Raw genomic sequence first — 14,149 nt, forward strand, 5'->3', positions numbered from 1 at the left:
TTAAGATTTTATTTATTTATCTTGAGAGGGGAAGGGAAGAAGAGAAGGAGAGAAATATCAATGTATGGTTGCCTCTCATGCATCCACTGCCAGGAACCGGGAACCGGGAACTGGCCTGCAACCCAGGCATGTGCCCTGACTGGGAATCGAACCACGATCGTGTAGTTCGCAGGCCCGTGCTCAATACACTGAGCTGCACCAGCCAGGGCTCAAGCATGACTTCTTCAAGGAAGACTTCCCTGGCCTCTTGTAGTAGAGTCTATAATCTGAAGTTTGGCATTCGAATTTTATTAGTTAATAGATAATCTGTATCCCTCACATCCTCTCCCAAGATTGTAAGCTCAGTGAGGTTCAGGAGCAGAAACACTGAGGTCTAGAAGTGGCTGAGGCCTAAAACTAACGAGGTCTGTGTCTGCTCACTGCTGTATTGCCTGAGCCTGAGCCCACACTTAGTAAATGCGTTTGGAACGACTGAGTGATTTATACAGTGAGTCAGAATCCTGGACCCAGTACTTTTTAGCAGCATGACTGGCTTCAACAGGTTAATAACCTTTCTAATCTTTAGTTTCCACAGTTTTAATGTGAAATAATTAGACATGATGGGATTGTTGGAGGATTACATTAAGATATTACATACATACAAGCCCTGGCTGGTGTAGTTCAGTGGATTGAGCACGGGCCTGTGAACTACACGATCGTGGTTCGATTCCCAATTAGGGCACATGCCTGGGTTGCAGCTAGTTCCCAGCAGGGGACTCATGAGAGGCAACCATGCATTGATGTTTCTCTCCTTCTCTCCTTCCCTTCCTCTCTAGAGATAGATAAATAAAATCTTTGAAAGAGAAAGAAAAAAACTATTTAAAAAAAGATATTACATAAAAAATGTTGAAGGTGTTGGACATGTAGCAAGCAATGAATCGATATTAGCTGCTGTCAGGGTGGTTATGATAGTGCACTGAATGGCTCTGATGTCCCCCTGCCCTGTGGTCAGTCCTTGACACAGGTACCCTGTCACTGAACACTCACTTTAGACCTCAGTCAGCTAGAGATAAGAACTACTCAGGCTGTGAAAGCTGACCCTGTATTGCTGTGGTTCTAACTTGGGTCCCATGAATCCCCTAAAATTGTTTACGTGATTTCTTATATATCTATAAGAGGGGGAACCAAAAAACTGGTACTTATTTATAAAAAATTATGTGTTTATTCTTAGATGTTGAAGCTCAGTCACCTTTAAAGTACTCTCCATTTGTTACAGTACACCAACTGAGATGTTTTCCCACTGTTCAAACAGGTTTTGAACTCGTCGATCTTAATGCCTTTTAGTGCTTCTGCTGTTGTTTGTTTCACGGCTTGCACATCAGCAAAACGTTTCCCTTTGAGGACTTTTTCCATCTGGAGAAACAAACAAACGAAAAAGTCACTCAGGGCAAGATCGGGTGAATAGAGAGGGTGGGGCAGGGGGTCATGCTGGTTTTGGTCAAAAACTACTGAACACTCAGCATGGTGTGGGCAGGTGTGCTCATAAATCACCTATTGTGAAATGGGCAAACGTGTTGAAAGAGTCTTCAGAAAAATTCACTGAAGCCGAACACTGCCTCTCACGATAACACCAGCTGGTGCACTGATACAGGTGGGTTCCTAGAACACTCACCTGGTGGGGAAGCCTGTACTACAAATGGGCCCACTCTCCAGAAGATAATTCCTTTCTTTTGGGGGGTCCCATATATGTACATTTTCTGGGGAGATTTGTTGATCATATTTTCAATAAAAAGAAAGAAAAGAAGAAAATGAAAAACAAACTATTGCCCTACGCATTTAAAAAATGTTACATGTTGGTAAGATTCACCCTAGTCATTTATAAGGAATTAATCTGTAAAGGAATTTTAATACATCTTAAAATAATACAATTTTTTTGTAAACTGTGAACCTGTTTTTTCTCAGCAATAGTTATTTAAATGTGACAATGTATTATTGTCAATATTTGAATGACAATAAAGTATTATTTAGTCCACAAATTTAAACATGACATTGGAATTGTCTTCATTGCAAGTGACAGAAACCCAACTGAAATTAGTTTAAATTTTAAAAACACAGGAATTCTATTGATTCTTGTATTTGGGAATTTGAAGGATAGATGTTTAGATGGATTAAGGGATTCAAAGAATGCCAGAATTCTTTCCATCTTTGGTTCCCTTTTTCTTCGTGGTTTTGCCTTATTTTCTTTTTTGGACCATGCTTTTCCTCTGCACACTGGGAGAAGATGGTTTCTTGGAGTTCAGTTTGACCTTGTTCTACTTTAGCAGGGAGGTAGAGGGGTGGGGGCAGGAGGAGGAGAGAGAGAATAAGACAGGGACAGAGAGAGCAGGGGAAGGGAAGGGCGTGGAGAGAAGAGAAGGGCAGGAGAAAGGAAAAGGGAGCAGTTTTGACTCCTAGTGCCTCAAATAGACTTGGTTTAAGTAAACACATTCTCACACCAACCTCTGGGCCCAAGGGAATGGATTATGAGGGCTCGTGTTTCCCCATGACGGGCTAGGGGACAGCTTGTACTTAGTAAAAGAAGGGAGGTGGGAATGCTTCCTGGGTAGACACAGAATGTGCTGTAACCTACCATTGGAACTAATACAAATTTTATCTAACTTTTCATAACCGAGATCTGGAAATGAGCAATGAAGAAAACTCACTTTCTTTTGTATTTGAAACTTGTACAGGTTAAAATTGCTTATGTGAATTTTGTTAATCACTGTTACGTTGACACTGAAGTGGAAATGAAAGAAATTTACACGAGTAACCACATTTGGAAATTATTTGAGAACTTCTTGGTGGATATGGCCAGGGTAAGTTACACGTTGACCATTAAGTATTACTTCGTGTTCAGTAAAGTTGTTGATACACATTGGTTTGTTATTAAACGGAATTTTAGTGCCCTCTTTACATAGGTTAGAGAAGACATTTGGCAGATGTCAATTGGTATTCAACCTCTTATCATGAATGAAAGTACAAATCACAGATGGAAAAGATCTCAAGAGGTCTGAACTACTGCTTTTGGGCGGAAAGCTACTCGAGCAGATTACTCAGGATTTAGCATTGCTCACTGTTGCTTATTCAAGTCTTCTTTGGAAGTGTTCTCCAGTAATTGAATAAATACCTAGTGTTTTTACTCATGCCAATCAAAATATATTCTGCTTTTCAGTCCATTTCCTTGTGTTTGGCAGTTTAGCTGTTGGGCAGGGGCGTACAGATTGAGGAGAACATGTGGAGCTGGTTGGTATTTTTTAGATACTTTCTAGCATATGTTTTGCTCCATTGATATTGAGTGAGTGAATGAATGAATGAAGGAAGGAAAGAATCAACCTATAAAAGAACCTATAAAAGTGCAACCTATAAAAGAACCTTAATTTTAGTTAGTATAGCTCATCCCTTTTTTTGCATGATGAATCACTATTATTTTCAGTGTATATTATTTGAGTTTTTAAAAAATCTTCTGTGTTCTTTTCTGTAAAGTTAAAGGACGTAAGGTTGAAATAAGAGTTTCACTAAGAGAGGATAGATGTATTATGATGGCCTGTCCCAATCCTCTGGTTTCCCACATTCCTGAGTGCTGGTAGATGTCAGCGGGCCACACACAGACATGCTTGGAGGAGTGGGGTTAGTGAGGGCCACATATTCACTGTCTTAGGAGAATGAATGCTGACTGTTACCTGTTAGTTCACTGCTTCCCCACAATTCTTTCTGGAGGGAGGGAAGACAAAGGGGATGTAATAAAACATCAACTGCAGATCCAGACATCCAAGAGCAGTCTTGGACAATAACATAAATCATGTATTATTCCAGTCCAGGAACTGAATTATTTAATTGAGGCTTGCAGGTGAAATGTGCGCATTTTACCTTTGGTGTGGTGTAGTATGGGTGAGATCCGCTATGGCCAAGTATGCCCAAAGACGGTTTCTGTTCTTTATTTCTCCAGAACTCAAAGGCACTTGGTGCCTTCCTCATGACAGCCTGCAGGTATAAAGAAATCAGCCCGTTCTAAGCAGGATTTACATACCACTCCTAATCGACACCACATGCCCCACCCCTGCTGTGACCTTATGCAAGTCCTTGCACCTGATTGGTCACAAGTATCTCCAGAGACCTTGAAGTGAAGGATGGCTTATATGCTTATGACAGCTTTAAAAATGCACGTGCAGAGAGATAATAAAGAGATTATAGGCTGATTCGAAGAGGTGCAGGTGCTATGGACTAAAGATAAGCTTGAAAAGGACCAAGGTCACATTCTAGGCAGCATGAGCTGCAAAGCTAAAAAGACTTTTATTTTTTAAACTGAAGAAAGCTGATGACAGCTGCCACTGATTATGCTACCTTTGAAACACTCTCTCAGTTGATGTGTTCATAAGGCTAAGATGTACATATTCTTTTTCTTAAAAAGTACATATGTAAGGAGTTTTATTTCCACTGTTTTAAGTAGATGATTAATATTTATTGTATAAAGACTCGGGGGGGAACTTCAGGATCTTTGGAGTCTATTCACTCATTCTGTCTAACTATGACAGCATAGCTGTACTGCAAAAAGCATTTTTGTTTCAGTCTTGTTTCCCTCTTATTCATGTTTTAAAGCAGGAGCTCTCTTATCTCCTTACCAAGAATGGCAAGGAGCCAGCCTTTTTATTTCAGGGAAGAAGCAGGAAACCTGGCTTCTCTGTATCTGCTTCGTCTTTCTCCCCTTGAAGAAAGACTGAGGAGCTACCACACACTTTCAAATTCAAATATAAAGAGTGTGGCCCTGGCTGGTGTAGCTCAGTGGATTGAGCACGGGCCTTGGAACCACACAACTGAGGTTCAATTCCCAGTCAGGGCACAGGCCTGGGTTGCAGGCCAGTTCCCAGCAGGGGACTCACGGGAGGCAACCATATATTGATATTTCTCTCCTCTCCTTCCCTTTGTCTCTAAAGATAAATAAATAAATTCTTAAAAAAAAAAAAAGAGTGTGGTTAAATAAGTAACCTGTGGCCTTCTGGGCACATTTTTAGTTCAGTAGAGCAGTGGTTCTCAGACTCTAGTAGTTCTCTAGTCGGAATTGTCTGGAGGATTTGTGAAATCACGATTGCTGGGCTCCACCCCCAGAGTTTCTGATTCAGTGGTTGTGAGACTTTGTGTTTTTAGCAAGTTCCCAACTGATGCTGAAGCTGCTAGTCCAGGGACAGTACTTTGCAAACTATTACAGTTGAGCATGGTAGTTAAGAGTAGTTAAGAGTAGGCTAATTTTTAGAGGCATTAGCCAGGCCAGAGTTTAAGTCCAGATTTTGCCTCTTACTATCTCAGTTACCTCGGGCAAGGCACTTACTCCTCTGAGTCTAAGTTTCCTTATTTGTAAAGAGTGCAGTAATAACAGATTCCTTATAGGGTTACTGGGAGGATTCAATGACTTACTGCATAAACCCTGCTTGACACTTCTTGGTAAGAGAGTGGGTAATATCACCCATTTCATCCATATCATTATAACACCACTGGTAATATAAGGTTATAATAGCCTTTAAAGCAATTTCTAAAAGCTTCCCCAAGACTTATACCAAATAATAATGTTGAGGATAACTAAAAGGGAGCCCATCCAACATAGACAAGAGCCCGAAACCAGATCCATGGAGCTGGAAAAGCACAATGGTGACTTAACATAGAGATGGACTAAATTCACACGTTACAACAAAGGTATGAAATCCTGGAACAACTGATTTCCATCAGGGAGTAATGCTAAAGGTAACTCCTAGGCAAGGTATTTGGTAAATTGTACCTAAAGTATCATAGGATCTCATAGGAAGAGACTGGCAGTCATAGTTTTTAGCGCGTGCCTGTATATATTTCCATTAACAATTATCTCACTATTTTTGTGACAATTGGTTTTACTACTGTACAATTTTAATTGTTAAAACCTCTTCTATTGAGATGAATTTTTTACGTAGTATAATTTTTACCTATTCTTTTGCAGCAACTTGGAATGATTCATTTCAGCGAAGCGTAGGTGTCTCCTCTTATCAGCCTATTCTCACTAATGATCGACTTTGAAATGATAAAATTGTACAATTTAAAGGAACTTAAGGTCATTTAGGTTGACCTCAGACTGCACCTGAGTTGTGGAGAGATTATTTACTAGCCTGAGGTGGCTTGCTCAGCTGTAAGGGGAAAGTCTGCTGCCGTCTAATCCAGTACTTTTCCCATAACAGCTTCTCGGACAGGTTCCGAGAGTCCTATCATTCTCTCCATGTCTCCCAGTGGTTCCTCTTCTGATATGGTTCCTGGGCTCATTATGGTTTTCAGTATACTTTTGGGCTCTCTCTAATTGGTATTTTTTTAAATATGTCATTTGGGATGGAACCCAGTGCTTCAGGCAAGATCTGCCAGCATGAGGCACAGTATGATTTTTGTAGAAATTTGGTGAATAATCTTATTTAGCAGGCACATTAAATACTAATAGGTAGTAACACCCGTACCACCTTGTACCTTTCTTTTGTTTCTCTGGAGCCAGCATGACCAGGAGGGTTTTTGTTTGTTTGTTTGTTTGTTTGTTTTGCTTGCTTGCTCTGGGATAAAGCTCTCTATTAAGACACTTTAATTAGTATCTTTCATTTTCCTGTTTGCACCCTCTTTTCTTTTAACTTGTTAAGACCCATATAAAAAAATCTTTTGAAAGACTTTTTAATAGACTGCTGATAGGTTGCGTCTCATCCTAAATCCATTCTGATTTGCTGACAGAGGCTGCATCCGAGTGCTGTAAGTAGTCCAGAGTTAGGCAGGCAGCAGGGCCATTAGGCCCATGAAAAGCTGTTCCATTGCCTTCCGAGCACTTAACTACGGCCCACTTTGATCTGTGTTCCAATGCAGATAAAATTGGTGTTTATAGGGCAGGAGTGCTTTTCTTTGCCTTTATAACTGATTGTTTTTGCGGGGTCAGGGGATTTGAATCATGATGAGGAAGCACATGGAGGGAGGTGGACTGTGGTTAATGTGAGCCTCAGACTGTATTTTTTCTTTTGAAGATGTTTCCAATTTTGCTATCAATTTCCAGATTCTATAATGGCCAACAGTACTATAAGTGATGTATGGGCAGAATGAAATTAGACCAAGGGATGACTTAAGAGGCACACGTAACACAGGGTCATATCATTGTCCCATGAATCACTGCTCAACAAGATACATCAGAGTCTTTTATTTTCAGAGACATCACTTGAGCCCTTCTTTCTCTTTACTTAGCTTACCAGGTCATAGGAAGTAGGATTAAAGACAAAATTTATATGTACTTTGAGACACACTTTCCAAGGTCTTTAATTTGTTAGGATTGAATAGGTTCTCTTTGACTGATGGTTTGCTTCTGTAATTTTCTTGACTTTCTTAAGTGGAATGAGCCATTGAAAAGTCTCACTTTAAAGGGTTCTTTTTATATGGTCTTATTAGCTAGCAATGCAGGGAAGTAGAGGGCACAAAATATTCTGTAAAGCTTATTCTTGAGGTAGCACCTTTTCCTCAGGTGTAATTCTAGTTTTCTATTCAACCTTCATGTTGAATTATAACAATGGTTCCCACATGCGGTGAATGCTGTTTGGCTCTTCTTGACTGATGATTGTTTGGTCCCTGTCTTGAACCATACTTTCTGCCCTTCACAACACTGGCAGTAATTATCATAGTTGATGAGTTCCTTTTTGAAAACACTTTTTCAGTTGGCCCACAGGATATTAGTCCTCCTACTTCATTGGTCACTCCTCTGTTTGCTGTTTCCTACGAGTTTTTCTAGCTTTAAACATTGGAATGTGCCAGGCTCAAATCTTAGACTTGCTCCCTTCTGTCTCTACAACCATTTGCTTGCTGATTGCATCCACTCTCCCAACCACAATAACAGGCTGATTGAAGCTTGGACCCTTCCCCTGACGTCTAGTCACACATATCCAACCACTTCTATTTACCATACTATTCAAAGACCTAGTCACAGCAATCAGATGAGAAAAAGAAGTAAAAGGCATCAAAATTGGAAAGAAGAAAGTGGAACTCCTTTTTTGCAAATGACATGACAGTGTACATAGAAAACCCTACAGACTTCACCAAAAAACTACTTGACCTAATAAGTAAATTCAGCAAAACATCAGGATACAAAGTAGATATTCAGAAATCAAAGGCATTTTTGTATACCAACAATGAAATATCAGAAAGAAATCAGGAAAAAATTCTATTTGTGATAGCAATAAGAAAAATAAAATATTTAGGAATAAACCTAACTAAGGAGGGAAAAGACCTGTATTCAGAAAACTACACAACACTGAAGAAAGAAATTAAGGAAGACACAAACAAATGGAAACAAGTAACATGTTCCTGGATTGGAAGAATTAACATCATTGAAATGTCCGTACTACCTAAAGCAATTTATAGATTCAATGCAATGCCTATTAAAGTACCAATGGCATATTTCACAGAGATAAAACAAACATTTCAGAAATTTATTTGGAACCATAAATTACCCAGAATAGCTGCAGCAATTTTGAGAAAGAAGAACAAAGCAGGAGGGATCACAATACCTGATATTAAACTATATTATAAGGCCACTGTAATCAAAACAGCCTGGTACTGGCATAAGAACAGACACAGATCAGAAAAACAGAATAGAGAGCTCAGAAATAAACCCAAGTCTCTACAGTCAATTAATATTTGAAAAGGGGGGAAGAAGCAAAAAATGGAGTAAAAATAGCCTCTTCAACAAATGGTGTTGAGAGATTTTGACAGCTACATGCAAAAAAAATGAAACTTGATCACCAACTTACATTATACACAAAAGTAAATTCAAGGTGGATAAAAGACTAAAATATAAGTTGTGACACCATAAAAGTCCTAGAGGAGAACATAGGCAGGAAAATCTCAGATATTCCACAGGGCAATATTTTCACTGATATGTCTCCTAGAGCAAAGGACATAAGGCAAAGAATAAACAAATGGGATCTCATCAAAAGAAACAGCTTCTGCATGGCTAAAGAAAACAGCATTAAAGTGAAAAGGGAACCAACTGTATGGGAAAACATATTTGCCAATGATACCTTTGAGACAAGGGTTTGAGCTCCAAAATATGTAAAGAACTCACATGACTCCACTCCAGGAAGACAAACCAGTTAAAAAATGGGCAAAGGACCTGAATAGACACTTCTCCAAAAAGGGCATACTGAGGGCCCAGAGACATATAAAAGGATGCTCAGCATCACTAGCCATCAGAGAGATGGAAATTAAAACCACAATGACATACCACTTCACACTGGTGAGAATGGCCGTCATAAACAAATCAACAAACAACAAGTGTTGGAGATGATGTGGATAAAAGGGAACCCTAATGCATCGTTGGTGTGAATTCAGACTGGTGTAGCTGTTGTGGAAAACAGTATGGAATTTCCTCAGAAAACTAAAAATGGAACTGCCTTTTGACCTGGCAATCTCAGTGCTGGGATTATATCCTAAGAGCCTTGAAACACCAATCCAAAAGAACCTATGCACTCCAGTGGTCACAGCAGCACAATTTACAATAGCCAAGTGCTGGAAACAGTCTAAATGCCCATCAGTAAATGAATGGATTAAAAAACATGGTACATTTATACAATGGAATACTCTGCAGCAGAAATAAAAAAAGGTGCTCCTACCCTTTGTGATAGCATGGATAGAACTTGAAAGCATTATGCTAAGTGAAATAAGACAGGCGGTGAGAGACAAATATCATATGATCTCATCTATAAGTGGAACTTAATCAACAAATCAAGCAAGCAAACAAAATATAACCATAAACATTGATATTAAGAACAACCTGACAGTTACCTGAGGTGAGAAGTTTGGGGATAATGAGGAAAAGAGGGGGAAGGATTTTCAGGAATATGTATAAAGGACACATGGACAAAACCAAAGGGGGACAGTATCAAGGGTGGGAAGTGGAGATGGCTGGGGTGGGGGGGAGTGGTAGGGGAAAATGGAGACAACTGAACTTGAGCAACAATAAAAAAATGTGAAAAAAAATTATATTTTAATTGGGTAAAATTAAATAAAATAAAAATTCCAGTTACTCAGTAGCGCCAGCCACATTTGAATGCTCAGAGAACACATGTGTCTAGTGGGTACTCTCCTGGACATCACAGATTAGAAGATTTCCATCATGGTAGACAGTCCTGTTGGAATGTGCTCCTCTAGCATATGCTAATTTATTTAATTCAATCTGTCATCTTTGGCAGAGTGGCAGTTATTTTTAGAGAAGAGACGGGGCATCCTATATGCATGGGAAAAAATGTTAGGCATAATTGTGCCTAGAAATTTCACTTAATATTTGTTTTTCCAATAAATGATTTTAAATTCCTACTGTGTGCCAATGTGCTCATTACATGCAATGGTGAGCAAGTCAGACTAGTTCTTGGTGTCCAGGGACTTACATTCTATTGTTGGGGACTAAATTTTACTTGCTGCTCTAGAAACCTCCATGGCTGTTTCCTTACTTCCTTCAATTCTAGGTTTAAATGTTGCCTTATACAGAGACCTTCCCCAAGCAACCTAAATGAAACAGTAGTCTTTGACTACACCTTTTCCACCACACCATGCCCTATACTGCTTGCCCTTCTTTATGTTTCTCTAGAGTCTATTATTTGCCTCATTTTACCACTTATTTATACATTTATAAATTTGTCTATTGTATATTTCTCCTTTATGATTAATTAATTAATTAATTAATTAATTATCTTTAGAGGGGAAGGGAAAGAGAGAAGGAGAGAAATATCAATGTATGGTTGCCTCTCATGAGTCCCCTGCTGGCAGCTGGCCTGCAACCCAGGCATGTGCCCTGACTGGGAATCGAACCGCAGTGGTGTGGTTTGCAGGCCCACGCTCAATCCACTGAGCTACACCAGCCAGCGTCCTATTGGATATTTCTCTTGATTAGAGTAAGTTCTCTAATAGAGTAGGAACTTGACTTTACTTGGTTCACTGGCATAATTTCTAATCCAACATTTACTTGTAACATAATAATTTATGTCCCTAAGTGAAACTCCATGGCATTTGATAAACATATAGCAAAATTCACCTGGAAANATTAATTAATTAATTAATTAATTATCTTTAGAGGGGAAGGGAAAGAGAGAAGGAGAGAAATATCAATGTGTGGTTGCCTCTCATGAGTCCCCTGCTGGCAACTGGCCTGCAACCGAGGCATGTGCCCTGACTGGGAATTGAACCGCAGTGGTGTGGTTTGCAGGCCCACGCTCAATCCACTGAGCTACACCAGTCAGCGTCCTATTGGATATTTCTCTTGATTAGAGTAAGTTCTCTAATAGAGTAGGAACTTGACTTTACTTGGTTCACTGGCATAATTTCTAATCCAACATTTACTTGTAACATAATAATTTATGTCCCTAAGTGAAACTCCATGGCATTTGATAAACATATAGCAAAATTCACCTGGAAATTGAAAGGGACAAATATTTTTAAATGTGGATTTATTGTTTTGCGGGGAAAGGCAGTGGTGGTGGATTTGGTGTTCAACTTATAAAACAATTTACAAATTGAGAATCATTTCATTCTTATAGAGTTGGATTAAAATGTTTACAAATAGTGAGATGTGGCACGTAGCAGAGATATGGGTAAAGATTTAAATAGTGACTAGTGACATACTATAAGGCAAGTCTTAAGTAGCCTAAGAATGAGGCAAGAAATCATTATTCAGTAAATGTTCAGAGGATAGCTGGGTATCAGTATGGGACAAAATTAATCAGATTGTAGAGGTCGGGTTACCTACTGCAGCAAATTCTGGATAGCTTAAAGAGTTAACTGGGAGTCAAGATGTGTGTAGGGATGATAGAAGGGCTTCAATAAAAAAACTAGAACAAAAATATATAGAATATCCTTTTTTTAAGTGGGTTTTTTCTTCTTTATATTAAATGAACAGAAATGATCTAAATGAAAAATAGTGTTTGAATGCTAAGATTTTACCCCGACTTTAAAAAGCGTTTTTTACACTTGACTTAATTTATATTTTTATGATAATATATTCAAATTATACACACTTTGAAAATAATTACTTATGCAGACCCTGGCTTGTGGGGTCCACCGCCACATTGTGGATGAGTCATGAGAAGTTTACACGAACTACTGAGGCCTGTGCAGGAAAAGGGACAGCATGGCTTTTCTCTCGAGGGGTGCGAAAGCCACAGCCCTTGCCGTGACCTTGCCATGACCAGCCTTTGTTGGGTTTCTCAGCACATTACATGATGGTCCTCATTTACTATGCACAGGTTGCTTTAGGTGGTTACCTTTTACAGAAAACAAAAGAGCCAATGCCACTAATCACAGAAGAGGGATATTGGCAAATGAAAAGGGCAAAAGTGGTTGAACCTGTTACACTTGTCCTTGGAAGGTTTAGCATGGATTTTAGGAAGTTTCTTTGCAGTAAATGTTTGCCACAAATCCAGGTGAGGGAGTTTTTAGCAAAAGCAAGACTCAATGCAGCCTAGGCACATTGCAGGCCTGATTCCCCACGGAAGAACCTATCTGTGGGCGTGGGTCCTGTGCATCTCTGAGTGGGGCCCACACCACGCAGAACACAGTCTCCTACAGTTACACTATTCACATTGTGATGAAGATATATTCAAATTATGTATACTTTAAAATTATTTATTACAACAGGACATAAATCAGAAAAAAAAACTTGATTGTAGTTATGTATTTAGTGGTTGTGCTGAAATGAAGACAGAAATAAATTTGGTGTACTACACATGTAATAATTTACAAATTATGTGTCTTATTTTGTTACTCAATACTTTGCCAGCTCATCAACAGAACATCCTGTCTGCACAATAATTAGTTTCATTTGTGTGACATTTTGCCTACTTTATTTAAGAAAAAAAATTTTAAACCTAGGCTTTTTACTACCCAGTATTTTGAGGGAAGGGTTTATCTAGAAATAAACTACATTTATTTATCCACTGACTAAAACAAACCTTGTTGGCACTTGAAATAGTGTGCCTTTGTAGATGATGCCGTAGGAGACTACAATGGCTCTGGAGAGCCCCGCACAGTTCTGTGAGGTGCTTCTGGGCGAGGAGGAAGGGTATTTGGGCGGGTTATAGAACTGGTCTGCTACCTATTCCACTTTAATGTATCTTTATGTCACAGATCAGAAAATTTTCCTATAGAAGCCAGTGCTGGAAAGATACTAAATGCAGTAAATCCTACTTCATATCCATCATGGGAAAATCAATTTTATATTAGTTCTGGGGCCATGTTAAATTTTAGTCCTTGGTTAGATGTTCCACAAATACAGCCTAATGCCAAGTTAACCTAAAACAAAAATAATAGTACTTTCTTATGCTTCCATTTTTTAAATTAATTGGTTCATTCATTTTACAACGTTTATTGAACATCTTGTTATGTCACTCACTATGTTATATGCTGGAACGATAATGAAGAGATTATGTAACTCGACATAACTTATTTCCTTTAATTGCATTTTTCCTGCAATAACTCTATGGGATTACTTGAAATAGAGCCTTGTCAGGTAGATGTCATTTAATAGGTGAGGAAAAAGTGAGCTGCTCCAATGGGAAGTAACTTGGAAGCAAAACAAGCCCTGTGCTGTTTCTGCCTCCCTCCGGCAAATACTGTTTGTTCTCACATGAAAACACTGGGAAACGTGGTCTGAGAAAGGAGTATTTCTCTTTTGTGCATGTATTTGCGGAAAAGCTTTTAAAGCAATATTGCACTACGTTATATGTATTCTTTTGCTTAGTCAACTTACTGAAACATCTGGAACATATGGCCACCATGATATTTACCCAGCATGGTTTTCTGAATACTTACTTTCTTACTCAGCCCTAGTTTTTCCACATTGTATCCTCTCCTCCCTTTCCTCCTCTTTTTATCTCTGTTTCTTGTCTTTTCATCACCCGTGGCTTTTTTCCATTTGTTTTTCATCATGTAACTTAGCTTTAGGAATTTGTCTGCCCCAACATACTTGGAAGTTTACAGTTTGTTCAGCAAAATTTAATCACATGTGAAGAGCAGAGTCTGTGTTCTCTGATTCATCCCCGGCTCTGCCATTGTCTCTTCTTGCTTTCTCAACCCTGAGAAGCACGCCCACAAGCTCACACACCCATGCTTC

At 39.0% G+C, this 14,149-nt stretch overlaps 1 protein-coding gene across 3 annotated transcripts in view; it reads left to right on the plus strand.

Annotated features, from left to right (window-relative positions):
- Nucleotides 1-14,149, plus strand: part of ITPR2 (inositol 1,4,5-trisphosphate receptor type 2) — a 456,496-nt gene that overhangs the window by 208,295 nt on the left and 234,052 nt on the right. For all 3 annotated transcript variants that reach the window (XM_037033923.1, XM_037033924.1, XM_037033925.1), the window contains one exon: nt 2,709-2,834. In XM_037033923.1, the coding sequence (XP_036889818.1) occupies nt 2,709-2,834 (126 nt within the window). The remainder of the gene's footprint in view (nt 1-2,708; nt 2,835-14,149) is intronic.

Source organism: Sturnira hondurensis, unplaced genomic scaffold (assembly GCF_014824575.4).
Source record: "Sturnira hondurensis isolate 20B ecotype Veracruz unplaced genomic scaffold, ASM1482457v3 Scaffold0021795, whole genome shotgun sequence".
In the NCBI taxonomy this organism is placed as follows: Eukaryota; Metazoa; Chordata; class Mammalia; order Chiroptera; family Phyllostomidae; genus Sturnira; species Sturnira hondurensis.